We start from the raw sequence: 27,564 nt of genomic DNA on the forward strand, positions 1-27,564 counted from the left end.
TCAATTTGTTGTTCCTCTTGTTTATTCGTTCACTGGTTGATCCTGCTCTGTCCTCTCACCAAAGAGCACACCCGCAGCCCTGGCGTATGGGGATGGCGCTCCAACCGCCGAGCTGCCTGGCCAGGCCGGTTTGTGGTTCTTGACCACAGACTCTCAGTTTTGACTTCTCCTCCCTGGACTGCAGGCTGGGAGATGGTTAAAAAGGTTGGCTTGTATGACGATTCGGCTTTATACTCCAATTCACTAATGCTCATTCCAAGCAGGGTATTTTTCTCTTTAAAAGTTAATTGATATGCATTACATCCTCCTTTTCTACTTTCATAGACGTTATCTTCAAGCTCTGGCTATTTGGCAAAGACGACGTTGAAAAATCATGTTGCGGTACATCTGGTCCTGAAAAGGGAGGGAAGTGTGTCAACGAGGCTTCTTAGAAAGGTGATTGGCTGCTTTCCATCTTAGTAACTGTCTCGAGTAGCAGGCCCATGGCTGCAAGCTAGATATAAAAAAAGACTTCCCTAAAATGAAACACTCTTACACTGTTCAGCCATGCCTGCATTAAAAATAATAGAAAAATCTCATCATCTCTGGATGTTGTATATTATTGTTCTGCTTGAAGGAAGGAGCGGAACTGAGTTAGGATCTGGAAGGAAACCTAATCAGGACTGGAAGAGGCCAAAAGGAAAATTTTCTGCTCAGACAGCTGAAAAGCAGAGGCATGGCTTGATCCAGATGATGTCCCCAGACCAGGTGTCTGTCTCTCTCTTGTGGGCTGGGGTCATTTTGAGCGTCCTTATTTTAAAAGCCGAGGAAGTCCGATCAGGTCTCACTGGTCCATCTCTAGGGCCAGGGGAGAGCAGTGCTCTGACCGGTCAGGCTAAGCCACCGGGCCACCCCCAGAGCGTCAAGGATGGAGTCAGCTCCATCAGAGTTTGTGCAAAGAGAGAGAAGGGTCATTCCCTCAGAGAAAGACTGTCAGACCCGGCCTGGTCTTCTTAGTTCAGCCTTAGAAGAGAGGACCCGATGGCCGCTCTCAGGTCAGGAGCTCACGCCCAGCCCAGTCGGCTGTGGCAGAGGAGTGGCGCTGGTGTGGGGGTGGGGCCGGAGAGCCCAGGCCAGAGTCTTGGCCTGGGCTCCGCTCCTCCCTCAGGGTCGAGGCGGGGAGAGGTCAACAGTGGGCCCAAGGGCTTCCGCGTCCCAGCGATTTCTTCTTCGCCATTTCCTGAGCACCCGCTTCTCGTGTGACCCGCCGTAAACTCACAGCCACCCTCCGAAGCTGGAGCCAAGGCCTGTGGCCCAGACTCGCGCAGCCAGTAAGTGACGCAGAAGGTGCTCAGGGGCTCCTAATCTGGAAGCGAAACCTAGGGGAGCCTCCAAAGGGACCAAGGGAGGGTGGGCAGGGGGAACTCTCCCCACGTTGGGGCCCTGAAAGGGGGGTTGGCGGGGAGGTACTGGACGGGAACCTTGGGTTCAAGCGCACACCTGGGCTTCACTGAGCCAGGGTGCGCATCTACTCCTACGCTCAGGTGAGGTGTCTGGAGCTCCATCGTCCCTCAGGGCCACCTGGTCCGGTCCTGCCTCCTCGAGGTCCTGCCCTCCCGAACGCGTGACAACTCCGTAGCCTTCCCTGCCTGATCCTCTCCAGGAGGGGGCCTTTGTGCGCCCCCTGGGGATGGCCAGGTTGGGAAGCCCAGAGTCCCCCACGGAGCGGCCCAGGGGCCTGGGGGGAGTTCTAGGATGGGTCCTTCACTCCGGAGGACGCTAGGGGTTTAGGGGCTCCTCCTCACATTTCCAGCCACACCGGAGCCCCGCACAGGGAACCCTGCCCGCACCCCGCCCCCAAGCTAGCTAGCTTCTTCCTCAACGTCCCATCCGCTACTGGAACACCAGTTGCTGCTTTGCTATTGAAGCTGCCGCCTCTTCCCAGCAGCCTGCCCTGACGGCATCTTTGCACGTCCTAGCTGCCGACTCCTTTGATTTGTGCCACAGCTGGTTGTGGGCTCCTGTCCTTTCTCTGTAGCCCGGAGCCCCCTCTACCGGGCTGTAGACGCCCCAAGCCTTGCAGAATCTTTATCCAGCCAAGAATTCATCAGTTCTTGAAGTCGGCTTGGAAAAGTCCGCTTGGGGGTCGCGTGGAATGCCACTGATACTCTGTGGTGATCGGGACCACCTGCCTTGGCCGAGCGGGGACACCCCAGGCCGTTTAACTGGGCTCCGTGTGGGGAGGGCAGGGCCCGAGCGACCCCTCGCTGGCCGGAACGGGCGGTGCCTCCGCACGCAGCAAGACCCGGGGGACGTTCTTGCGAAACGCGCTGTGCTTTTTCCACTTCTCCGACGCTGCAGAAATGGCTGCTCGCAGCTTCACCGCCGGGAAAACCGCTCACCCGGAGCGCAGGCTCGGCGCACCGGGGAGTTGGCTGGGCGCTTCGCCCGGGCCACCGGAGGGCTGTGCGAGCTGCGCGAGCTGTGAGCCGCTCTTTGGGGTCGGCCACGCCGGCCGCAGGTGTTGAGGGCGCAGGAACAGCGGGCGGTGGCCACTCCTCCGTACCCGCGCCTCCTGGACCCGGATGCCCCAGCCCATCTGGGTGTCCGATTTAATGCCCCGCGCGGGCTTTGCCGGGGTACCTGGGGGTCACCTCAGCCGCCCAAGCTAGGTCTCCCCGGTTCAGAGCCACCTGCCACATCAACTCCGGGGACGGAGTGGGGGCTGTCCTCAGTCGCAGGGTGCAGCAAGTGCACCGGCCCCAGCCGTCCGCATCACCGCAGGGCATCCCCTGGCCACCCGGGAGCCTACCCGAACACTCCGCCGCCCCGCGCCCTGGATGCTTCGGCCCCACGGGATTTCCGGCAGACCGTCTGGCGCGGGCGGTCCGCACGCGTGTCCCTGCGCACGCACACGACGAGCTCGCTTCGGCTCCGCCACCCGTGCCCGGGCACACGCGGCACAGCGGAACCCGGACCCGGGCGGGGACTAGGCGGTGTCCGGGGCGGGCCCTGGGGCGGAGCTCTCGGTCCCGGCGCGCAGGGTCGGGGCGGGTCCGCGCCGCCGCTGTCCCGCGCTCCTCCCTCGGCCCGCCGCTCGCTGGGTTCCTTGCGCCGCAGTCCCCGCCGTAGCCGCCGCTGAGCCCGCCGCCACCGCCTCTGAGGTAGGCGCAGCGGAGACAGGCTGGGGCTCTGCCTTCGCTCCGGGCCGTGCGCGGGCCCGGGGAGCTGGGGGGAGGGGAGGGGAGGGGAAGGACTGGCCAAGGCCTAGGAGGGCGCGGGAGCGGGAGCGGCCGGCGTGGGCCTGCCGGGTCAGCAGCGGGCAGAGCAGGCCGCACGGGCGGGCGGCGAGCGGGCCCGGGTCGGGGAGCTGGAGGCCGGGCATCCGGAGGCGCCGGGGGCCAGAGCTTTGGGGTCTCACTGGTGGAAGGCCGCAGGCCGTCGCGTGGAGGCCCGGCTGGCAGCAGGTCTAGGTGACCTTCCCCGGCGGCGCCCTCTGGCCCTGGATCCCGCCAGCGCGGGTTGGGAAGGACCCGCCCGCCACCCACGCTCCCCAGGCGGAGACCCTGGCCGGGTTCGGGCCATGCGGTCCCCGAGGGGGTGAGTTCATGGGTTCACCGTGGTCCGGCGCCCCCAGCCCCTCACGCCCTGTCCGATCCACACCCGGAGAAGCTGGCGGCCAGCACTGGACGCGCGTGCCAGCGCCATCAGGGCGGAACTGGAGGCCCGGAGTGGATTTTTGGCCACAGGGGCCGGGGCCGGGGCCGGGGCCGGGGCAGGAGGTTAGGCTCCGGATAAGGAGGCCCCGCAAGAGCAACGTGGCCTCTCTGTCCTTAGCAAGGACTCCTGTGTGTGTCGCTCGTTCATGAGTCAAACGTGGCATTCAGGAAACTGGTTCAGAGCCCTTTGGATCTGAGGCCCGAGGGCCTAGTGACTCGTCCAAGGTCACGCAGCGGGGAGGACGCCGCGGCTCAGTGTTCCCATCCATAGAATGGGAACGCTTACAGCTCTCCTTCCTTGGGTTTTCGGGAAGTGTAACATGAATTGGTGAATGTGAAGTCTTGGAAAGCTGTCTGGCGAGGAGGAGGCCCCTGGAGAAGCTGACCTGACGCTGACCCTTGAGGCAGGTTTTGGGCGTCTGACCTCTGCCCAGCAGACCTGTGTGCTCCATGTGGTGTTCTGGAAAGGGGCCAGGAAACGTAGCCCCTGCTGATTTAAACATTAGGAGTTATTAAGCATTTGTGTGCCAGATGTCGAGTACTTTTCAGGATATTCGTGAACAATCCTCTAAGTTTACGGACAGACGGGGTCAGGCTGGAGCAGGAAGTCGGGTGTGGGTGCAGACCTGGGCTTGAGCCTGCGCCTGTTCCCCCTGAGGCCGGTCCTGGCCCCTCCACCCGTCTCTCCAGAGGAGGCAGGGGGGTGGGCCCTTTCGCTTACTACGCAGTTGGCAGGGCCAGGGCACGCTGCCTGGGGCTGTCGCCTGCTCTCCACCCCAGCCCTGGACTGGGAGCCCACACCCGCAGGCTTCAGCCCTTGCGGCTTTGTTTTCCGTGTCCAGGGTGGTGGCACCCGGCACACAGTAGGTACTTGAGAAGGCGCTGTGGGGTGAATACACTGGCTTTTTATCTAAGAGTTGACTCACCCTGTTGACAGGATAGTTTTTACCCTTCCGGCATGTGGCCCATAGTAGGTGCTCATTAGGCATTTGTGGACTCACTGAATGGCCATGCAGTGGCTGCAGGCCCAGACCAGAGTCCCACAGTCCTGGAGATCCTTTTCGAGGGACACACGCATCTCCTTCCCTCCCAGAAAGTAGCCTGGCCCAGCCGGAGCCACACACACGAAGAGCGGCCACAGCTCGTGCAGCCCTAGAGCAGTGAGTGAGGCAACACTTTCTTATTTGAAAAGCTGCTGCTTTTTTAAACGCGTTGTCTTCGTTCTGCGACTTCCCAAGTCCAGTGGGAAACTTGTGGAACTGGTGTTTCTGGGCTGGCAGGGCAGAGCGAGCGGGAATTCTCCTAAAGGCCTTGGGCCTGCGCCTTTCCCGCTCTGATGGCTTCTGCGTGGCTTCTGCGGCTGACCTGAATGAAGAGCTTGACCCTGGGTAGGGGCGCTGCTGTCGGTTGATCACTCGGCTTTATCTAGGCTGCTGGCAGGGGCTGTTTGTAGACGCAAACACAGGGGCTCTGGGGCCTTACAGTAAGGAGTTGCCTGTGGGCCTCTGGTCCTGCTGGACACTAGCCTCCTGGTGGACAGTGACCTCCAAGCTGGTGGTCATGGGCTACATTCACTCCAACCTTTTCCGGTAAAATGCGCTTGAGGCCCCGAAGTCCACTTTGCCCTTGATGACATTTCTCACAGCGTGACATCTTTGGGCGTAGTGACAAGGAGGCATGTGTGTGGCTGAGAGCCAGCCAAGCCTGAAGGCAGTGCCTTGGTGCTCAGAGGTCTGACCCTGTGGCTCAGTGGTCTTGGGCCCCCCAGCCCCACCCCAGCCTGCTCTGGTGGCCACCGAAGACAGGTGAGGAGTGAAGGTTCAGCTGGGCCTGAGCCCAGTGCTCTGATTTCCTGCCTGCTCTGGGGGAGGAAGGGAAATCTCGGCCCTTTGACCAGAGCTGTGCTGAAGAGTCCTGGAGAGCAGACTGCCAGCACAGCTCAGCTCTGCCGTGAGTCACAGGGTCCAGTTCAGGCCAAGTCGCTCTTCCTGTTCCTCAGTTTCTCACAGTCACTGGTTACCAAGGGCCTGCCCAGCACCGCCCTGGGGGCTTGACTGATGCTATGTGACTCCTCGGGCCAGGGTGGGGGTAGGGGTGCCGGTCATGGGTCTCCCTGCCTGCTCCCCCTCCCCCCCGGGGTGCTGCACTGGGACCGTGTTACAGGCCCTGGCAGAGAGGGCCTGTCACTGCCGTTTCCCAGGTCAGGAGGCTGGAGCCCAGAGCGGCGAGGTAGCCAGCCAGAGCCACCCAGCTCCACGTCGGGCTGCCCAGTGCTGAGGCTGTCACACTGTGGTGGACCCTCCAGGGGGCCTTTGGGAGGGGATGATAGAGGTGACCACCTTTTGCTGTTCTGGGAAAGTCGTTCCTTTACGCTGAAGGGAGTGAGCATGCCCATCCTTGTGTGTGGGCCAAGTGTGGACAGCGGTCAGCAGGGTCACTCGTGTTCGGTGCCAGGTCACTGGCGCTGGGTGTCTGTCAGGGGGGTGTGCTCTCCTGGAACGAGGTGGGAGGCATTCTTGCAGGACCTGGCTGGACAGCATTCAGCTAAACAATACCCCATTATGGTCGGGGAGGACTCTGGACCCTGTGGTTCAGGGTGACCTTTTGGCAGCTTGCACAGCAGCCCTAATTATGGTGAGAAGCATATAAAATGAAAGCTTGAAGTAAAATACCTGTGCTTGTCGCACACCTGTCAGGTACCAGCCATTGTACTAAGTGCTTTGCATTAATCCAATTCAGTCCTCACAAGGATGTGAAGTTGGGTGTCCTTTCCTCGTGTCAGAGCCAAGGGAAAATCAAGGTGCGGGTAGGTTGTGACTTGCCCCCACTCGCCTGTCTGGAGGGTGGTAGAGTGGGATAGGAACTCAGGGCCGCTGGGCTCCCGAACCCACCGGCCCGGCACTGTCCCCTTTAACCTGGTGTGTCGGGCCAGGTGTGAGGCTCCAGGGAACGTGAGGGGCCGGAGGCCATGAAGGAGCCCTGGTTGCTCCTGGGACCCAGCCCTTGGCAGGTTTCCTGCCAGCCCAGGTCTTCTCTTCTTGGTGGGTGGGTGGGTGGGCAGGCTGCCCCCAAGTCAGCTACATTCTCTCGAGGCTTGTGGAAGGCGGTGCAGGTGGTGGCCCGGCTCCCAGCACATATTAAAATAGAAGCACCGCCTGCAGGGCCGCCCTGCCTGAGTCTGATGTGGGAGGGGGAGGGGAAGACAGCTGCGCTGGGAACACAGACCTGGTACCAGAACATGGGACATGGGCTTTGCCAGCCTCCCAGGGCTGTTCTCCTGGGCTGCCTCTTCCTGGCGAGGAGGTATGGGGTGGAGTGTGTGGGGAGGCTCCTGAGGGTGCTGATTGGCCCTCACAGCCTGGCTGACCTCCTGCTAGGGAAGCTGCTTTTCCTGGCACCCAGAACTGGGGGAAGGTGCTTGCGCATCAGTCCCTGGTTGGTCTGGTGTTCCTCCTACAGGCTGGCCCAGTTCTGCCCTGGCGAACCACCTGGGATCCGAGAGTTAGAGAAACAGCAGAACCGAGAGCTTTCCCACAGCTGTCCCTTGCCAGGGGAGTCTGGGATGCTGGTGGTGATGGTGAGGATTGCCTTGTTGGTCAAGAACCTCACAGGAATTGGGTACATACTCACATGGGGCAATAAAAAGTTAAAAAGCATAATGAAAGGGTCATTTGCAAAGGTGTGGGTAGAGGGTGGGGCCCCAGGGATTCTTCAGAACTGGGAGGAGCCCCTTGGCAGGAGCTGTGGGCTTGGGCAATAGAAAGTAGCCACTGCCCATCCAAGGTCCAGCAGGGAGGGAGCCTGGGAGTGTGTGCCCCAGCCTCACGCCCATCTTCTGCAGATGCCGCCTGTTGGCCAAACCCAGCGTAGCCCACTGGCAGCAGTCTGTAGCGATCGGGGCTGGAGGCGCAGAGCTGGCTGGAGGAGGAAAGCGGATGTGGAGGGGCAAACAGACTGCCCGGAGTAAGGGGTGTGGTTACCACCACTGCTTGTTGGGGGCCCGCAGTGCCCCACGGTCCTCGTGCTCTGCCTGTTAGCCCAGTCCTTGCGGCAGCTCTGATAAAAAGGCACTATTGTTAGGCCCATTTTACAGATGAGCAAAATGAGACCTTGGGGATAGGAGGTGTTAAGTGGCTTGTCCGATGTGACACAGCTTGGGAAGGCCGGCGCCCGCTGGGCCCACTGCCGGCTCCCACCTCTCCCAGCAGTTGCTGGCCTGCGACCGGGCACCCTGGTGGGCTGGGGACTGCTTTGGCAGGGGCCTCCTGGTGTTTGGCCCCAGCCCTGGGACACCCTTGCTTGTCCAGATGTGGTCTTTACCCCACTGGGTGTTCCCTGGGTCCACACTGTTTCTCCCAGCTGTTCCTGACCGAGTTTGGAGACCATGGCCACCCCACTCCCTGTGTCAGCCGAGGCTTTGGTGGCTGGCTCTGTGAAGGCCACCACGGCTCTGCTGCCTGCGTCCTCCGCAGAGAGAAGATCACGCAGACTTCAAGTGGGGGATCGGGGGTGCTCTGTGCAGGGGAGAGCCCGCCCTTCTCAGTGGCGCCTGCAGGCGGCCCTGCCGGTTGGACAGCAAAAGGCTGAGAGGGCGGGAAGGAGGCTGTTGAAACCAGTGCCGCAGGCGATTCCCCGGGCTGAGCAACCCTGGGGAGCCCTGCCCTGCTCCTGCCCCTGCCTACCGGGCTGGGCGGCCAAAGCCGCAGGTGGTCACCGGGCGCAGAGCGTGCCCACTACTGGCCTTTCCTGTTAGCCCTGCCCTCGCAGTGTGGTTTGAACTGCGGCTCAGAACCCGTGTGGACACCTTCCAGGGAGCTTTCCGTTTGGTGCTCCTGCTGCAGCGGCTGATTAGGATGTGACTTGTGATGTGGCAAAGGCAACACGGATCGTTTTGGACTCACTGGTTGGATGTTTAAATTTTCTGTCCTTAAAAAAAATCGGTATATACAAATAGTGAAGTAGGATAAGAAATGAAAATACTGTTTTAACTCCGCCCCTTCCCTACATGCCCTTTGCTCTGTGGGAGCAGCCCCTGGGCAGCCCCATGTGCAGATTGGCCCGTGCCCTTCCCCTCTTTTCCATTCATTCGCAAGTGCATGAGCATGAAGAGGCTTTCCCCTAAGTCTATGGGACTGCAGATTTCCTGTGACTTGCTTTTTGCATTTAACTCTATCACAGGTAGTTTTCTATGCCACCATGTATAAATTCACATCACTCTTTGGCTTACCACATGGTGCTCCTTCATTTGCAAGTACTGGTACCTTAAGTTTTATTCATTCATTTGCCTGTTGATTGACATTTAGGTTGCTTCTGGGTTTTGTGTTACAAATAACACTCCTGTGAGCCTCCTCACAAACTCCTTGGGGACTGTGGTGGGTGAGCCCTCAGCTGTAGAATTGTCCTCGGGGTTTGTGCATGCCCACTTGGGCACTGCCAGCAGTTGGCTGCAAAAGGGCTGCACTGTACCCAGTTCTTCCACCTGGCGTGACTGGGAGTGACCACTTTCCACCCTGATAGTCAATATTGCCACTTGCATTTTTGCTGATCTGTTGGTGGAGTGAGTTTCCCAAACACAGGTGTGTCGGTCCCCCTAAAGTGGCTCCTCACGGCCCAGGAGCCCACGTGTGGTTCTGGGGTCAGTGGCAGTGCTGCCTCTGAGGGCACTGGGTCTCCTCAGTCTGAGTTCAGCTCTCCTCCCGCCCGAGTGGGGGAGGGGCGCTAGTCTTGTCGTGGGTCTCTCTGTCCCCTATCTCTGGTGGTGCCGCTGGGCGGAGCTCTTGCTTCCTGGTTACATTGTCATTGATTTAGTCCCTGTTGTCAGATACTTAGTTTCTTTCTTTTTCCTCCTACTTGTAAAAGCACTTTGATGCTCATTGCCCATTTACACATGAAACACACATTTATATTGAATGCCTATTATGTGCTAGGCCTTGGCATCTTTGCACACATAGCTTTTTCAATGTTTTGGATAAATTTATGCACGACAGGCTCTGGGATGCTTTGAGTTTGAGGTGTGATTTGGGAGTGGGTGTGCATTTGTGGGGGCAGAGGCGGGGCTGGGAGCAGAGCAGCTGTCACTGACGTGTAGACGCCCAGCTGAGGAGGGTATGTCCCCCCAGACAGAGGTTATGTAAGTGTGACGCAGTCCATGCCGGGTGATATACTATCTCTCCCCTATGAGCTTCCAGTGTGGACTGGATTTTCATTCCTGAGCCGGAGAGGAGCTTGCATAATTGTTCAAGGTCAGCCAGGGAAAGGTTGGGTAGGTAGGCTGGCAGGCAGTGGAGGGGAGCCAGGGGCTCCTGTCTCCTGGTGTGGTTTACTGGTCCTTCTCAAAGTCCTTGGTGACTGTAGGCAGGTCTGCTCCGCTGGCCCTGCCCATCCCTCACTTTTCCTTGGGGTGTGTGCTCCATCCCCAAGGCCCAGACCTGGGGTCCTGCCTCCCCCTCTGCAGTTGTCTGATTTCTCTCTATCTAGGGCTGGTGGCTCTGCCCATGCCAGAGTGCCCTGCTTCATGCTCAGCCTCTGGAGGCCGGGCTTCTGCAGACACGTGGGGTGGACCCTGTAGGGACAGGTGGTGAGCTGATGGGGGCAGAGGGAGGGCCCAGGGCTAGGGTTCCACCTCCCAGTCAGTGCAGGCGGGGAATTCAGTGAGAAGGCAGAATGTGGAATTCCCTCCCCTCCAGTACTGGCCTGAAAAACATGAATGGAATTGTTACTTCTACAATAGAACTCTTCTCAAGTGGTGCTGAGAACTGTGTACAATGGGCATTTTCTGGCTGATGTTTGCAGTTGTAAAAAGCTGAGCTCAGAGAGGCAGAGTGGCCTCAGGCTTTCCCTCGGAGAGTTGGGGGTGCTTAGTGAAGGGGTCATCCTCCTGCCCCCTTGGTGGGTGCTCCCTCTGGCCCAGGGGTGGGTTTGGGGCTGACCCGGAGCCCTGAGGAGAGTCCAGCCTGGCCTGGGAGCCCTCTGCTACCCGACCTCCTTTGTCCTTGGATGGTAATCTCCTTGGCAACCTGTACTCAGGGTGATGTTTGCTGAGCGAGGAGCGGGTTTTGGCAGGTGGCTCTGCCTGTTCAGTGCTGGGGATTAGTGATGAGAGAGGGCGTCTGGGGAACGGTAAAGGGTGAGTGTTCCGCCTTTTCCCTGGGGGACGGGCCTCTCCAGATGCACCAACCGCTCTGTCTGGGGAGGCTGGTCCGGAGCCAGGGAGGGTCCTGGGAAGGCCCTGGCCCCTGGGGTGCAGGGAGGTCTTGGCTGACTCAGAGATAATACCATGGGACTGCTCTCCCCTCACCCCAGGGCTGCCTCTGGGGCCCAGCTGGGGAGGTGGCCGTGCTGAAGTCCAGATACCTGTTGGTGCTGGCATGGGTGGAGAATGTTCTGGGAGGCTTGCAGAGATGTTCTGCAAGTTTTCTTGGGGCTGCATTCCCTCAGCCTTCTATCTGGGGTTGTTTGGTTGCTTCTGCTGGGAGGGGCCATGCCGGGGCATCTGCCTGAGGCTGGGGTCATTCAATGGGAGAAGGGCGGATGGTTTCCTGGTCTGTCCCAGGGGTGGGCGTGCCCATAGGGTTGGTTTGGGGTGGAGGGGGAGTCTCTAGACTTGATAGAGCCAGTGGCAGGCAGCTTAAAAATGGATCTTCCCCCATGTTTTTTGTGCTCTGACCCTCATGTGGGCGGAGCTGCCCGTGCTTCCGGACTGACCATGTGTGAGAAATAGCAGCAATGAAACTAGGACAGCTCGAGCGGCTTGCGCTGCTCCTCTGCTCTGTCACACAAGTGGGTCGGGGCAGAGTCAGCGAAACCCGGGAAAAAGGGAGATAGGACCCGGAGCACAGTGTACCATGTAAGACTGTGGAAGTTTATCGGCATTTCTTTTCCAAAGCGCTCACTGGTTTTGTGGGCCCCCCGAAAGGTGTCTGAAGTTGGTCTGGGTCAGGAGTGGGGCTTCCGGTTGTGGTGGTGTCCCCCCGGGGCCCTGGGGCCCACTTCTCAGTGGGTTCCCCCGCCAGGAGCGTGCCGCACAGGTGTTTGTTCCTGTGAGTAGCTGTGGCTTCGGGTGCGGCGTGTGCAGTGTCAGTCTGGCCCTTTAGATGTGCTGCACTTCACGAATTGATGGAGCCACCCTCTGGTTAATTGAATTGCGGGCTAATGACTCTGGAGATGGCGAAGGTGCAGAGGATGACGCTGTCCGGCTTTGGGCTTTTAATTCCGGGTGCCTGTGTGTCCGAGCAGAGCCTCCGAGGGGCGCGGTGCAGTCTCTGAGGCAAGGACTGTGTGAATTGCTCGCCTTCCTTGAGTACTGAGCGCTTAATAAATGCTTGTTGACTGACTTAGTGATATGCAACAGTCCCAAGTAGTACTCGGATAGCTGGTTTTAAAGGAAAAAGTCACATTGGAGCTCAAATGTTTGAATTAAAAATTTTTTTGGGGGGGATGTGCTTACATTGCCTTTCATGTGAAGAGTTGCCTAATCAGCTTTTAGTATATTCCCGTGAGGAATATGATACTGCAAAAGTGGGTTCCCCTAAGATGCAAAAGTTTAGTGAAAAGTTGGGTCCATTCTGGGTCCTGGCTGGTGTGGCTCGGTGGATTGAGCATTGGCCTGCAAACCAAAAGGTCACTGGTTCAATTCCCAGTCAGGGCACATGCCTGGGTTGCAGGCCAGGTCCCCAGTTGGGGGTGTGAGAGAGCAACCACACATTGATGTTTCTCTCCCTTTCTTTCTTATTCCCTTCCCCCTGTCTGTAAAAGTAAATAAATAAAATGTTAAAAAGAAAGTTGGGTCCATTCTGGCACATAGGAGGTACACCATAAATATTTGTTGAATTAATGAAATCAGACCTGTGGGGAAAATAGGTCTGCGTGAAAAACTCTGATCTCTAGTCGGAGCATTTAATGCCCTGCCGTCAAAATTCTGTAAGACGATATCTTTCTCTGGCAAGCGCCCTGCAGTTCAGTAAAGTAGCTGGCTCACGGGAACGCGTCTGACAATTCATTCATTCAGCAAATATTTACCGACTCCTGCCGTATGCTGGCCTCCGCTCAGGGGAGACGCGGGCTGAAGTCGGCTGACCTGCTGCCCACAGAAACTTGCGGCGTCTCGGGCCCCGGCGTCCAGGGAGGCGCGGGCAGCACGGCCGCTCTGCCCACGCCCGAGAGGGCAGTGCCCGGGGCTCGGTGCTGAGGGCTTCATCGCTCACCGCACCGCTAATTTTCACGGGTGGGCACTACTTTCCGCAGTTACCGACGCATTCTCTCTGGTTCTTCCGTCGCAGCAGACCATGGCTGTGCCGCCCACGTACATTGACCTCGGCAAGCCGGCCAGGGACGTCTTCACCAAGGGCTACGGTGAGTGCGGCGGCCTTTCGGCTCCCGGGCCGGAGCGGCGTGTTTGCGGTTTTGCCCCGCATAGGTCGGGGTCGGTCATCCCTGAGAACTTTCACACCAGGGAAAAAAGCTAAGCTTCCTGTGGCCGGGAGAGCGGCCGCGGTTGTGCGCCCAGTGGGGGCGGGCGTCCCTGTTCGCCCTCCGCGGCGGCGGGTCTGTGGACACCGCGGCGTGCAGCCCGTCCGCGGGCACGTGCGCGCCCCGCCGCCCCGCACCTGTTCCTCAGACCCGCTGGCTGGCGGCGCAGGCGGGGGCCAGGCGGGGCCAGGCGGGGGCCAGGCGGGGCCGGTGCGGGTTCTGGCTGCCACGGAGCCCCGGCAGCGGCGCTCTGCGCCCCGTGGCATCTGAAAGTGCGCAAGGAGGCAGAGGGGCTGCTCTGGAGCTCCTTACTTCACCTGTTAACTGTTATCACCTTCTTTCCGTAGGATTCGGCTTAATAAAACTTGAGTTGAAAACAAAATCTGAGAATGGGCTGGTAAGTGGTCTGATCCCCGTGGGGCACGGCTGTTTATTACAGATGGGCAAAAAGCTGCGGTGTCCGGGTGGCAGAGTCAAATGAAGGGACTTTCATGATTGTGGCAGCTCGTAGTTGTCACATTTATTTCATCCTCTGCGGGATGGGTGGCCCAGGGGAACCACACGAATAGGTCCTCAATTCAGCACTCTGAATGCTCTCAAGTATATGGGGCGGGAGTCAGTTTTATTTTGTGTTTCCCCTTCCCTTCCCTTCCCACCCCATCCCAGCACATAATTACAGATTTTAGAGAGAGAAGGGAGGGAGAGAGAGGGGGAGACAAACATTGATGCAAGAGAGAAACATGGATCAACCCCCCAATCTAGGTATGAACCCTGACCAGGAATCGAACCCACGACCTTTCTGTTTGTGGGATGACACTCCCACCAACTGAGCCATACTGGCCAGGGTTTCTTGTGTTTCTTAATTTCACAGTTGATCTGTATTCAATTCCACATAATTTTAGTCCCTTTGAAAATTTAGTCCCTTAAAAATTTTAGTCCCTTTGAGATGGTGCAGATGGTAATTGTTGGAAGGCAGGAGGTTTGGGGTTGGATTACCGCAATGTCAGCTTTAGCTCGTACTTTTTCTACGTTGGAGGCTGCAGGCGGGAGGGAGGGACCAGCGCCCTCCTGTGGGGACTGAAGAGTTGCAGGGGAGGAAGGAGGCTCTCTCCCGAGGAAGGGCTCCCCAGGAGACTCTTTGAAGTTGCAGGTCCCTTTAGCGCCCTCTGTTGAAATACTTGAATGCCTTGTAGAATTAGCTTTTGCCCCACCTGTTCAGGCGCCTCCTGTTGCATAAAGGAAAGTGCAGGGTGGGGTGATGGGTGTGCAGGCCGTGACCGCCTCCCTCCTTTCCAGGAATTCACAAGCTCGGGCTCTGCCAACACCGAGACCACCAAAGTGACGGGCAGCCTGGAAACCAAGTACAGGTGGACGGAGTACGGGCTGACGTTCACGGAGAAGTGGAACACGGACAACACGCTGGGCACGGAGATCACCGTGGAGGACCAGGTATGCGCCCCCGCGGGAGGGCGGTGTTCCCGCTGACGCCTGCTGGCCTGCCCCGTGACTCAACCTCCTGGCCGCTTTCTTTTTGTTCAGCTCGCGCGTGGACTGAAGCTGACCTTTGATTCATCCTTCTCACCGAACACTGGGTAAGAGTCGCGTCTGTTTTCCCTGCGCTGCCCGCGTGTGTTGTCCCGGCCTCAGCCATGGGGGCCGCTCTGTTTCAGGTCCTGTTCCGTTCCCTTGCGCGTGAGTGAGGCTGCAGGCCCCGTGAGGGGCAGGGGCTGTAGGGCCGCTGGGGAAGTTGGGAAGCAGGGGCTAGCTGGTCTCTGGTGCCAGCCCCATATTTCAGGTGCGAAGGGCCCTGTGCCCAGCTTCCTAGGGACACTGAGTGTGTGGGCTTCACTGTGAGGTGGCTCCTGAGGGAGGCCCCACCTTTTGCCCCAGGCTCCCCAGCCACAAACTAGTTAGGCCTGATGGTTGCTGGGCACCTCCAGAGAGGCAGGGTGGGGTGTCCGTCTGTCTCACCTTCAGGAGTGAGCGCCCTCTAGAAGAGAAGAGCCCACTTTTGCTGTTTTCTGTGCAGAACAGCGGTCTCCCAAACCTGGGGAGGGCTGTTTTGCACACTGATGGCAGGCTCAAGGGCGTGTACTTAATTTCATAGTTTAGTTTCCTAACATTGTGGTCAGGTACACCCATGAAGTCGACCGTCTGCTCCATCTTTAAGTGTACAATTCAGTGGCATTATGAAATGCATTTTTTGCCATTCTGTAGTATTTTTTCCTTTCTTTTTCCCTTCTGACAAGTGCCTTTAAGAATTTTTTTTACTTATTGATTTGGAGAGAGAGAGAGACAGAGACGTGTGGATGTGTTGTTCCACCTGTTCATGCATCGCTGGTTGCTTCTTGCACGTGCCCTGGCCAGGACTGAACGTGCAGCCTTGGTGTGTTGGGGTGATGCTCCGGCCACCTGAACCCCCCAGCCAGGGTGTACGTGTGTGCATGTGTGTGTGTGTTAAATTAAATCTATTGGGTAACATTGGTTAAGATGATGCAGGTTTCCAGTGCACATTTCTGTGACATGACCTGTGTATGGTGTTGTGTGCCCACCACCCCAAGTCAGATCTTCTTCTGTCACCGTATATTTGTCTTCCTTTACCCTTTACTCCCCCCCACCCACCTGACAGGTGTTTTTTAGAGGGAGGATCTCCCGAGCTCAGACCCTGTACTAGGCGTGGGGCAACTAGAAAGGGCTGGGCAGATGGGGCTCCCGCTTCTGCAGGTTGTATAGTCTCTTTGTAACTCGGATAGGGATGATCTGAAGCCCGTGGCCAGGAGCTGAATTGCTCTTGTTCTCATGTCTGCTGGTGTTTCTCCTGCAGCAGAACTGCCTTCCTGCTCGTCCCCTCCCTGCCCAGCACCTGGTGTGGTGGGAGAAGTTATCCAGAGAGCCTGTGATAGGACGTGGGGCTGGCGCGCATGCCCACATGCTTTACTGTGCTGCTGGGACTTTGCCGCTGCCCTGGGTGGCACCCTTTGGGACTTGTAAGGGATTCTGCACTCCTTTTGGGAGGTGGCAGAGGAGTTTCTGGGTTCTGCAATTATACGCATAAGAGGAAAGGCCTTTGTTTAATTTAGGTTTTTATTTTGAAATATTTTGTATTTAACATATGCAAGAATGTGGCACAAATGGTGTGTAGAGTTTTCTTACCTCCTTCACCCAGCTCCTCCTAATGTGAACATCTTCTGTGACTGCTGGGGCCGGGAAGTTCTGCTGCTCTGACACTGCCGACTGGCCCGTGTCGCACTGGTGTCTCTTTCCAGTCTGCGATCCGGTTAGGGGGCCGCAGTCACTTATGTCATGTCCCCTTGTCTCCTGTAACCTGGAACGGTCTTTCTCTGTCTTTCACGACCTGGACACTTGTATGATTTTTAAAAGACTTTATTTCTCTTTAGAGAGAGGGGAAGAGAGTGTGAAAGAGGGAGAGAAATATCTGTGTGAGGAGAATGTCTATCGGTTGCTTCTCGTATGCACCCCCACCCGGGACCAAACCTGCAACCCAGGCATGAGCCCTGGGAGGGATCAAACCGGTGACCATTTGCTCGGTGGGATGACGCCCGAACAACTGAGCCACATCAGTCAGGGTGTGACCTTGACACATTGAAAGAGGGCTGGCCAGTTCTTTTCTAGAATTCTTCTGCTTGCATTTGTCTGATGTTTCCTCATGCTTAAACTTGGGTTATGCATTTTTTTAAAAAAGATTTTATTTATTTTTAGAGGGGAAGGGAAGGAGAGAGAGGGAGAGAAACACTTGTGTGTGGTTGCCTCTTGCACCCCCCCGCCCCCACCACTGTGGTCCTGGCCTGCAACCCAGACATGTGCCCTGACTGGGAATTGAACTGGCGACCCTCCCATTCGCAGGCCGGCACTCCATCCACTGAGCCACACCAGCCAGGGCAGGTTATGCTATGCAGATTTTCGACCTGAGGAGTGAGGTTGTGTTGTGTCCACTGTGGGGCTTCATAGTATCAGGAGCTATGTAGGTCAATGTGCCTCACCAGTGGTGACGTTAACTTCCACCACTTGCTTAAAGCGGTGCTTGCCAGCTTTCTCCATGCATCTGCTGTTTTCCTCTTTGTAAGTAGTAAGTGGGGAGATACTTATCATTTACTTATTATCTTGTGGGGAGATACTTCGAGACTTTGTAAATATTCTGTTTCTTATACTTTGACTCATAAAGTATCTGTTGGTGGTGTTTACATATTTGGCAAATGGTGATTTCCTGTTCCGGTCATTCCTTCCACATTTATTAATTGGGGTTCTGCTGTAAGGAAGAGCTTTTCTTTCTTTTCCATTTATTTATCTTGCCACTTATTTATTGATATATCAGTATGGGTTCCTGGATATTTATTCTCTTACTCATATTGCCCCTGGACACGGCCACTGTGTATTTTTGACAAGCCCCTATCTTTTCTGCTGGGGGGGCCTTCTTCAGAGGCTGTTCCAGGCTCATCTTCTCGCCTTTCCATAGTCCTGCTGTCTGCCAGTTCTCCAAAAAGCCTAGGTTCCTCTTCTTGAAGAATGGTGCTTTGAAACCAAGGCACAGGCGTTCTACTGGGTGGAGACTGGAAATGAAAGCCGGGTTTCCAGGGCGGCCGGGGGCGGGGGTGGTGCTTGGGAAGGCCCCCCGGCTTCCCTGAGGAGCAGAGCGGAGCGGAGACCACATCTGGGCGGGCTGCAGACCTCCTCTAGGGACCGGCGCCCATGCTGAGCACCCAGCGTGGGTAATAAAGCCGCCTTGTTAACCACAAACCAGTCGGCGCCTCTTTCAAGTGCTTGTCACATTAGCACCACCACTGCAGCAGCGACCAGTGGAATGCTCCGATCAGTGGAATGCTCTGTCAGATCAGAAACCCGGAGGGATACTGGAGTCACTGCCCATTCACCGGGACCTCATGTCCTTGGCCAGAGCCCAGTGGGCCGCTGTGTGGAGGTGCTGTGCTTTGCGCACAGGCCAGTTGGCACACCCTGGCCGGTGGGCACATTTCTCGGTCTCCTTCGCTTCCTCAGCGTCAGCTCTGAGCAGCTGTCTTTTCATCAATCACCCCGCCCAGCCGGGTGCCAGGCAGATGCTTGGCCAAAATCCAGGCTGCTGCCCACAAAGACCAGGCTGACCCCAACAGGTTTGAGTTTGTCTTATGAGAGAGAATTGGTTTGGTCCTTGGGCTTTTCCGCCAAAGCTTGTGAAAATGTGCAGAAGCAACTCAAACAAAAGTTGCAAGTGTCGCTGTTGCTTGGGAAGGGTCTTGGCTTTATCTCTAGCTGTGACCTGAAATTCTTGACTCTTTGAGAACCTGGGATGTTTCACCTGCACATTTTTTATTGTGGAAAGTTTCAAACATACAGAAGAATGCAGAAAAGCTATTAAACCCTCATCATGTTCCTGTCACCCAGCTTTAATAATTGTCAACCCGTGGAGAATCATGTTTTACTTATACAATCACAATGAATCCCTCCCACCTGCAGATTATTTTGAAGTAAACAACATATACAGCCAGGGTGCCAGGGCTATTTTTAAGAACACTCACATGACCCCATGTCTGAAGCCCCTGGAAGACTCTCCCGGTGAGCTCCCCAGCCCTCCTGCCCCGGCCCCATGCGTAGGCCTCGCAGCTCTGGCAGGTGCCTCAGGCTCGCCTCACAGCTTTCCTGCCCCGACCTGGAACCAGCTGTTTCTCCGAGGAGCACATGTTTCTTTTAGGAGGGAATGGAATTTAGGACCTGCCGGCTGGGCGCTGGGAAGCCTTGGTCTCACTTCGAATGGAGCTGGGCCAGACAGGGCTGTGCAGGGTTTTCCTGTGAGCTCTGCTGAGAACGCAGCCTGTGGAGTACCAAGTGGGAGGCGTCCACTGTGCAGCTGAGGGACAGAAACACTCAGGTGCAGACAGTCTGAGTGTCACGTGATAGCTGTGATCTTGTCTCCAGTGTTGACCTGCGGTGCAAGGCACGGTGGTGATGTGTCTGCAGGCGACACAACCCCCTGCCCTTCCCGAGGGATGCTGGGTTGCTGCTTCCTGAGTCTCAGGCAGGGAGGGAGGCATCGATCTGGTCAGACACACAAACCCGGGGTCAGCGGACGAGATCTGGGGTCTTCCTGGCCTGGCATCTCAGGGATACGGAATTAATAGCTGTCCAACTTTACTTAGACAGGGTCTAGTATTTGCTTCTTTTTTACTTAAGTGAGCCACAAAGTAAGAAGATGATCAGCTGTTTCCTTAAGTGCCTCCATGAGGAATGTATCTTTTTTTTTGAAGATTTTACTTATATATTTCTAGAGAGAGTGGAAGGGAGGGAGAAAGAGAAGGAGAGAAACCTCAATGTGTGGTTGCCTTTCATGTGCCCCCACTGAGGACCTGGCCTGCAACTCAGGCATGTGCCCTGACTAGGCATCAAACCGGTGACCCTTTGGTTTGCAGGCCAGCACTCAATCCACTGAGCCACACCAGCCAGAGCAGACAGATGTATCTTTACCACAGTCTTGGAGAATCTCGAAGAGGCATCTGTTTCGTAATTACATGGTGGTGCTCTACCTACCAAATGCCTCTGTAGGCCACTACATGAAACGGAGAGGAGAGTAAGAGAAAGTGACTTAAGTGACTTAAGTTTTTCAAGTTTGTGTTCTCACTTCATCTTGTGGCATTTCTGTAGACTGGATTTGATCGAGTTCTTCCCATTGTGACTTAGCAGCTGCCTAAGGGAGACCTGGGACCCCCACCTCCCTACTGAAACTGGAATTCTCTTTTAAAATTTGCCTTTCTTGGCATGGTTGTCTCCAGGTGAGTTAGCTTCTGATTCTGACATGATTTCTTTTCCTTCAGGAAAAAGAATGCTAAGATCAAGACAGGGTACAAGCGGGAGCACATCAACCTGGGCTGCGACGTGGACTTCGACATCGCAGGGCCCTCGGTCCGCGGTGCCTTGGTGCTGGGCTACGAGGGCTGGCTGGCCGGCTACCAGATGAATTTTGAGACCGCAAAGTCTCGAGTGACCCAGAGCAACTTTGCGGTTGGCTACAAGACTGATGAATTCCAGCTGCACACTAATGTGTAAGTGTGTGTGAGTGTGGGTGTGCGAGCGTGTGCAGCAGGGGGCTGTTCTTCGTGGTGTTTTCTAAGCCCAAGGTTCAGTCGCCGTGAAGTGAGTTTGCTGGCATCAGGTGAGCAAACGGAGGGCTCCTGTTTTCTGTGCCCCACCTAACAGTCTCCTGACGCGACTCAGGTTCCTTCTACTCTGTGCACAGTAAACGCTGTCCTTGGCACACACAGGGTGACTGGCCAGTGACAGCCAGGGTGCGATGTCAGTCCGGAGGGGACGCTCCTCCCTGCAGCAACATGGACATGGAGGTCCTTTTGGTTTTAGTTAACAGAACGGGAGGCGGAGGTGCAGCTCTGTCTCTTTCCCTGCGTGCTGCCTACAAGGGTCAGCTTGCCGGAACCCAGGCACGGGACACAAATTAGGAGCCGATTTTCTCAGCGTAGTGGTGTCCTCGCTGGACGGCGGAGCACTTAAACGTTAATTCCCGGACAGTGTAGTGAAGGAAAGAGACACTTATAGGTTAGGTTAGAGGGAGCCCCTTGGAATCAAACTGGAGAGTTGGAGTGCTGATTTAGATTAAGGGAAACAAGAAATTCATCCATAAAATCCCGGTAGGCACCAGGAACTAACCTGTGGCACAGGTGGGGTACAACTTTACCAAATTTCTTTCTGTCCACTAGAGGGCACTAAAGAAGTGACTCCTGAACCATAAAGACAAGTAAATGGTATTAGTGTCTAAATGAATCACATTTCCACTAGTGCAATTTTTGGAGAAAATTTCTATAATTAACATAGTATAATAAATAAATGTTATTAAAATTTTTGAGTCTTTTGTTTTTAAGGGTTTATTTATCTATTTTGAGAGCAAGGGAGGGAGAGAGGGAGAGAATCATTGATGTGAGACAGAAACATCTATTGGTTGCCTCCAGTATGTGCCCTGACTGGGGATTGAACCTGCAACCCAGGCATGTGCTCTCACCAGGAACTGGACCTTCTGATTTGCGGGATGATGCCCAACCAACTGAACCACACTGGTCAGGGTCTAAATTTTGAGTCTTTTAAAACAAAAAAGTCGCAGGAAGACTGTAGAGATGGACACCGCAGAGGTTTGTGGGGGGTGGGGGAGGTTGTGACCACAAAGGAGCGGCTGGGGGATGGGACTGCCCTGAGTCCTCACTGTGCTGGGAGGCACTCGCATCTGCACTGCGCTAGAACTCATAGAAATGGACACCCAAAGGGGGCAGAAAGGTTATGTCAGTTGAGAAAAGGTAACATACAAAGTCGTGGGAAACTACCATAAGCGTGGACGTGCTTTTTAATTTAGAGTCGTGACTGCGATGGACAATGCTTCTTGGTCTGGAGCCAGGAGTTGGCGCCGGTGTAGGGAGAATGATGGCTGGTTGCTGTTTTCCTCCTTGTACCTGAGCTTCCTGGGTTTTGAGAAGTGGGCGTGGCTTATCTGGGAACCTGGCGTGGGATCAGCTGATACAGCTAATCTGGCTGCCCCGAGTCTGCCCGGATGCCTAACAGATGCTCTTTGTGCTCCACGGGGAGGCATTTGAATGAGGCCCCTCTCTTTGTGGTTTTCAGAGCTCAGTACAGGAAGGCTGTGTTGCTGCTTTTAGAATACATAGAAAAATCTGTTTTTTTAGAAAACTCATTTAAGCCTGAGAAAACATCCCCATTTGAGTTATACCAAAGCCAATCAAATCTGTTATTTTTTTTCTTTTTCTCTTTTCAAAAGATTTTATTTATTTATTTTTAGAGAGAGGGGAAGGGTAGGGAGAAAGAGGGAGAGAAACATCGATTGGTTGCTTCTCACAGGTGCCCTAACTGGGGACTTGAACCCACAACCCAGGCCTGTGCCCTGACTGGGAATCGAACTGGCAACCTTTCACTTTGTGAGGCGACGCCCCACCAGACTGAGCCACACTGCTCAGGCCTCATATCTACTGTGCTTGACAAACGGCTGTTGAGTGGCCTGTTTGGACTTCCCGGAGAAGCCAGGGTTGCCTGTGAGCCAGGTGGTGCTTGTAGTTTCAGGAAGTGCAATGTCTGTCCCGCTGCATTTCAGGGCAAAGTGTGGGAATTTAGAATGTGTTCATGAGCGCCTACCTTACGGAGGTTGTATGGTGAGAGACAGACTTTGCAGTACATTCGTTCTCGGGTTAATGAGTTCTGAGTTCTAGATTCCAAAGCATGTGGGCTCTGCCGTAATGGTTCCCAGTGGCATTTCCACTGGAAACCACCAAAATGATGAGGCAGAACTTTGACTGTTTATGTTGAGAATGTCAGGGAGGGGAACGGCCTATTCCTGAGGCTGGAGTCGACGTGGTGTGTTTGGAAGAGAGGAAGCAGTCTGGCCAGCTGGGTTTCATTCCGTTTGGAAAGACCAGAAACATTTTGTAAGTAGCAAGTAGCTCCTTTTCAAACCCTACCCGGACCATAGACACTGCTGTGTGGACCAGCAGTGTGCACGGGTGGGCCAGTCTGGATCACAGGTGAAGCTCTTCGGTCGTCGCCTCTCCTCCAGGGGGCTGGCTCCGCTGTGGCTGTAGCTGGCAGTGCTAATGGCTGTGCCATGCCGTCTGGGGATTGCCATCCCAGCCTCGCTTGCTGGGTCTGGCTGTGTTCTTGTCTCATTTGCTGCGCCCCCTTACCATTTTTACGATAGGAACATTTGTAAAAGTAATAACATTAGCAGCAGGAGAAAGAAATCACCCTGAATCCAGAACCCCAGTGGCCTTGTTGCTGCATCTATTTTTAAAGAATATTTTGGAAGCAAACTGCAAGTTCAGTGCAGCCTGAGTAGTTGACTGAGCTGCCTTTGGGCCTTCCCTGCCTCCAAACAACCCCAGCTCTGGTGTCTGTTCCATTCCTGCCAGGCTTCCTGCAATTTGGTGCCTGTTTTGTGATCAGGTCCACCCTTTTACAGCCTCCCTGCCCTCTCTCTGACTTGGGCAGCTCTGCCCTGCCCCTGCCTGCCTTCCTGGGCGGCTGGGCATCTGTGCTGTGCTTGTTTGCAGAAACGACGGGACAGAGTTTGGTGGCTCCATTTATCAGAAGGTGAACAAGAAGTTGGAGACGGCCGTCAATCTCGCCTGGACAGCAGGAAACAGTAACACTCGCTTCGGAATAGCAGCCAAGTATCAGATCGACCCTGACGCCTGCTTCTCGGTGGGTACCTGTGGAGTCGGGTGTTGCCCGGGCCCCACGACCGGGGTTGGAATCAGTTCGGATTGCTGGGGTTCCGTGCTTTGGCTAGAGACTTTCTCACTGTGAACAGAGGTCGAAATAAGGAAATCGTTAGGAGTAATACTACTTTCTGTGGGAGCCAGGCACTGTGTGGAGTCCATTATTCGTGGATTACTGTATTTCTTACACAGCCCATTTGAAGAAGGTGCCTTTTTTTCCCTTTTTCAAATCATCCCATCCCTGTTATCAGAAATGAGGAACTGGAAGCTTAGAGAAGTTGAGTAACTCGCCGAGGGGCAGACATTGGGTCAGCGCTGGGGCCTGGATGTGCCCCCGCCTGGCTCAGCGAGGTGCCTCTCAGCAGTTGCTCTTCCCGCTGCAGACTGGAAAGGGGGTTCCCTTGAAGGCTAAGGTGCTAAGTGTTGATCCCCCTCCTTTATCAGTCTCTTGCCCAGCCCCCACGCCACACGTCAAGAACACAGGCCCTGGGGACCAGGCAGCTGGCCCCTTACCTTGCAGCCCCTGTCGCGTTGCTCACCGGCCCTTGGGTGGCTGCACAGTTTTTGCATTAAGTTCTGTCAGGCTCAGTCCCTCATCACAGGGAACTGCCGGCTGCACCCCTTTTGGGGTGGAATGAGGAAATTTCATGTTGCAAGATGGGTTCAGGGCTGGTTTGTGTAATTTACAGATAGCCCATTTGAAGTCTCCTGAAAGAGAAACTGCATTTGGCTCCCTTTTTAAAAACTGAAGGGAAAGGGGCCTTGCCATTTGGATGCCGTGAGCAACAGGGAACAGCTAGACAGGGCACTGACCGCCGGCCTTCCTTCCCCTGCTCTGCTCTGGCTGAGGGCAGCGGTCATGTCTGAAAAGAGCATGTGAGCCGGAAAACATGCATCTTGGCAGCCCCATTTGCACTGGGGCGTGGTGTCCTTGTGGCCTGAGCGTCCTCTGGTCCTGGCCCTGCCTCATTTCACCAGAAAGGGGCCAGGGAGAGGCCCAGATGTCCCTACAACTCAGGCAGAGGAATGAGGGCAAAATTACTTCAGACTCAGCTGCTTTCCTGAACTTAATTCATTCACTACTAAGTGCTGAAGTGGAAGCGATTGGCTCTCTCGCTCGAGAGAACGAGCGAGGTCGTTCTCTCGCTCCCACGTCCATGTTAATCTCAGGCCTGTCAGTGCTGAACTGTCATGTCAATGTGATTTTGGCTTTTTTTCATGAAGAGAGAATTCTAATCGTTTTCTCTGCCTTTAAAAAAAAAAAGCCTCAAAACCCCGTCTAACTTTTGCTCTGTTTTCCCTGATCCCAATAAATAAATCTTGAAGAAATCTTCCATACAAGAAAGCCTTTTCTCTCTGCTCATAAATGAAAGCGTCCCCCCGTTATAACTTGAGTACAGACCTACTCAGTATAAATGAAACAGGGCATTCATATCTTCAGGAATCAAATGTAAATAATAACTTTGTTTTAATTGAAAATTGTGTTGAGTTTCCCTTCAGAGACAAGTCTCCCAAATTTGATATGTTTCATAGTTAATTTAATGAATCCCATAAACAAAGTAGTCATGAAAAAAGAGAGTTTGATTCTGAAGTTCAATGGTGGTTGATTTAAAAGCTCTTACTTATTTTGGAGATGGAAGCGTGAAGTCCTAAGCATTTTCATTCTGTCTGTTTCCCTTTTCCAGGCTAAAGTGAACAACTCCAGCCTGATCGGGCTTGGATATACTCAGACACTAAAGCCAGGTATGTGCTGGCTGTGTGTGAAAGTAGTTGTCTTTTTTTTTTTTTAAGATTTTATTTATTTATTTTTAGACAGAAACTGGGGAAGGAGGGAGAGAAACATCAATGTGTAGTTGCCTCTTGTACATCCCCCTACTGGGGACCTGGCCTGCAACCCAGGCATGTGCCCTGTTTGGGAACTGAACCAGTGACCCTTTGGTTCTCAGGCCGGCACTCAATACACTGAGCTACACCAGTCAGGGCTAGTTCTTTGTCTTAAAAAAATTGTAGTTCTTGTTTGCTGCTTTATGTTACTGCTTATAAAATGCCTATGTAGTACATCATAAATGAGTGTCTATTAAGTTTTATAATGAAGTGTTTATAAAAGTGTGCAGTCATTATAAAACATTCAGAGAGTAGGAGAAGCAGTAAGTAGGAGAGAAGAAGAGCAAAGCTAACCTGTTACATTTTTGATTCTTTTCTTTCCCCCAGTGTGTATAATGCTTGCTAACTAATGTCCAGCAGGTTCTTAAAACCAGCCGGTGAGTCACCCTTGTGGTGAAACTGGTTTGCAGGTTTCCCCTGCACAGTCGGCCAGGCCAGTCCTTGGTGTGTTAGAGCCACAGGAGCTGATGCCACCTTGGGGTTACTTTGGATAAGCTGGGCCTTTGAACCTGGAAATCTAAGAGTGCACGATGTCAGATTCAAGTGATTCTAGGGAGAATATCAGCGGTGTGTGGGTGCATGTGCGTGCCGCAAATTTGAGTGTAAGACGTCGGTGTCTCATTCCTGACTGGAGTTTCATTTCAAGGGGCTATTGCTGAAGAAGCTCACTGCGAGCTGCCTCTGGTGGAGAGATTAGTGGTAGCAGCAGACGATGAAAGAGTCCCTCGAGTGGGTTTGGGTGGGTGGTGGAGTAACGCCGGTTGTTGTGTAAACTCAGTCTAGGCTTCCTACGAAGTAGTCAGATGGCAGTGAGTAGCAGGGCATGAAGGGCCCTGTGGTTTTGCCCCTGGTCACACGGCTGGAGCTGGTTTTGGATTCGGTGTGGTTTTGGCGTGGTTTTGCCGGTGTGCTCCAGCGTTCCTCTGTGTGTTAACTTCTCTTCTCTTTTCTTCATACGTCCCCCTTTCCTCTCCCCCATTTCCCTCCCTGCAGGTATCAAACTGACGCTGTCCGCGCTGCTGGATGGCAAGAATGTCAACGCAGGTGGCCACAAGCTTGGTCTAGGACTGGAATTTCAAGCATAAATGAAGACTGTACAATCGTTTAATTTTAAACTATTTTGCAGCATAGCTACCTTCAGAATTTAGTGTACCTTTTAATGTTGTATGTCTGGGATTGCAAGTATTGCTAAGTATCATGTTAGACCTCCAGGTTTGCAGATGATTCAGCTTTAAGGTGTTACCCTTTCAGAGGTACAGAAGAAACCTGATTCCAAAAAAGGTCCTTTCAGCTGTAGACTTGGGGGGACTTGGCAGCCCCTCTAGAGACGTCAGGTTTCTTTTTCATCTAGAAGTGGCTGCAAGTGGAAGCCGAAGGTTTGTTAGCACTTTGTAAATTTGTATTGCTTCAGTGAATGAACTTGTGACTTCCAGAGAATTGACCTTGATTTCCTGCCCCAAGTGAGAGAGGCTCCCTGTTCGGTGGTGTGTACAAACTCATCTGAAGGGACTTTCTTAGATCTTCATGACCTGTTTCCACCCTGGTCCATCACCTCTTTTACACCAAAAGTAGTCTGCAGGGTGTGGTAGTTGTTTCTTTTGTGCCATTTTGGGGCGGAGAAGGTGGATGTGATGAAGCCAATAATTCAGGACTTACTCCCTCTCCCATTGTGGTTTTTTTTTTGCCCGTGCACCAGAGTATGAAATAGCTTTTAAGAGCTCCAGCTGCGAGCTGGGAAGAGTCTCTATGACTGTAATCACATGGTAATAACACTCGGAACCTAAATTAGACTTCTGTTGGATCCTCACCACTCAGTTTATTTTTTAGCAGTTTAATGGGTACATGGTAGAGTCTTCCATTGTGTGGAATTAGATCACCCCTTTCAAATGCTGTAATTAACATCACTTAAAATAAAACTTGAATTAAAATATTGAAACCTCATCCTTCTTCTGTTGTCTTTATTAATAAAAGTGTAAGTAAACGGGCATTTGGTCTTTTTCTTTGACCCTTTGTTCTCTGTGTATGTGATATTTTTAGTTTCTATTGTTGCATAAGAAATTACCACAGATTTAGCGGCTTACAAACAACACTCATCTCACAGGTCCACAGGTCAGAAATCCAAGCCCAGTGTGGCCGGGCTCTCTGTTAAGTGTCACAATGTGGAAATTAGGATGTCAGCCAGGCTGTGTTCTCATCTGGAGCTTGGGGTCTTCTTCCAGGTTCCCAAGGTCATGGCAGAATTCGGTTCCTGTTGGTTGTAGAATAGTGGCCCCTGTTTCCTT

The 27,564-nt window shown here is 54.4% G+C and overlaps 2 protein-coding genes across 4 annotated transcripts; one reads left to right on the top strand and one right to left on the bottom strand.

Moving 5' to 3' along the window:
• Positions 1 to 5,260, bottom strand: LOC123812904. Its single transcript, XM_045829817.1, has 3 exons — positions 5,181 to 5,260; positions 2,792 to 3,207; positions 1 to 393 (listed from the first exon to the last, which is right to left on the bottom strand). The coding sequence occupies exons 1-3, from the start codon at positions 5,258 to 5,260 to the stop codon at positions 284 to 286; spliced, it is 606 nt and encodes a 201-aa protein (XP_045685773.1). The 3' UTR covers positions 1 to 283.
• Positions 3,012 to 27,223, top strand: VDAC1 (voltage dependent anion channel 1). Of its 3 annotated transcripts, none has more exons than XM_045820237.1 (9): positions 3,012 to 3,143; positions 12,977 to 13,049; positions 13,514 to 13,563; positions 14,463 to 14,615; positions 14,706 to 14,758; positions 19,988 to 20,215; positions 23,231 to 23,381; positions 25,084 to 25,141; positions 26,276 to 27,223. In XM_045820237.1, exons 2-9 carry the CDS (start codon positions 12,983 to 12,985, stop codon positions 26,365 to 26,367), a joined length of 852 nt encoding a protein of 283 aa, XP_045676193.1. In that variant the 5' UTR covers positions 3,012 to 3,143; positions 12,977 to 12,982; the 3' UTR covers positions 26,368 to 27,223. The 3 variants fall into 3 exon arrangements, with proteins under 3 accessions (XP_045676193.1, XP_045676204.1, XP_045676210.1); XM_045820248.1 differs by having other exon boundaries at positions 3,013 to 3,143; positions 12,942 to 13,049; XM_045820254.1 differs by having other exon boundaries at positions 3,019 to 3,143; positions 12,980 to 13,049.
• Positions 27,224 to 27,564: the final 341 nt, after the last annotated feature.

This window comes from Phyllostomus hastatus, unplaced genomic scaffold, assembly GCF_019186645.2.
Source record: "Phyllostomus hastatus isolate PE091 unplaced genomic scaffold, TTU_PhHast_1.1 phas_contig_150, whole genome shotgun sequence".
NCBI classification, from domain to species: domain Eukaryota; kingdom Metazoa; phylum Chordata; class Mammalia; order Chiroptera; family Phyllostomidae; genus Phyllostomus; species Phyllostomus hastatus.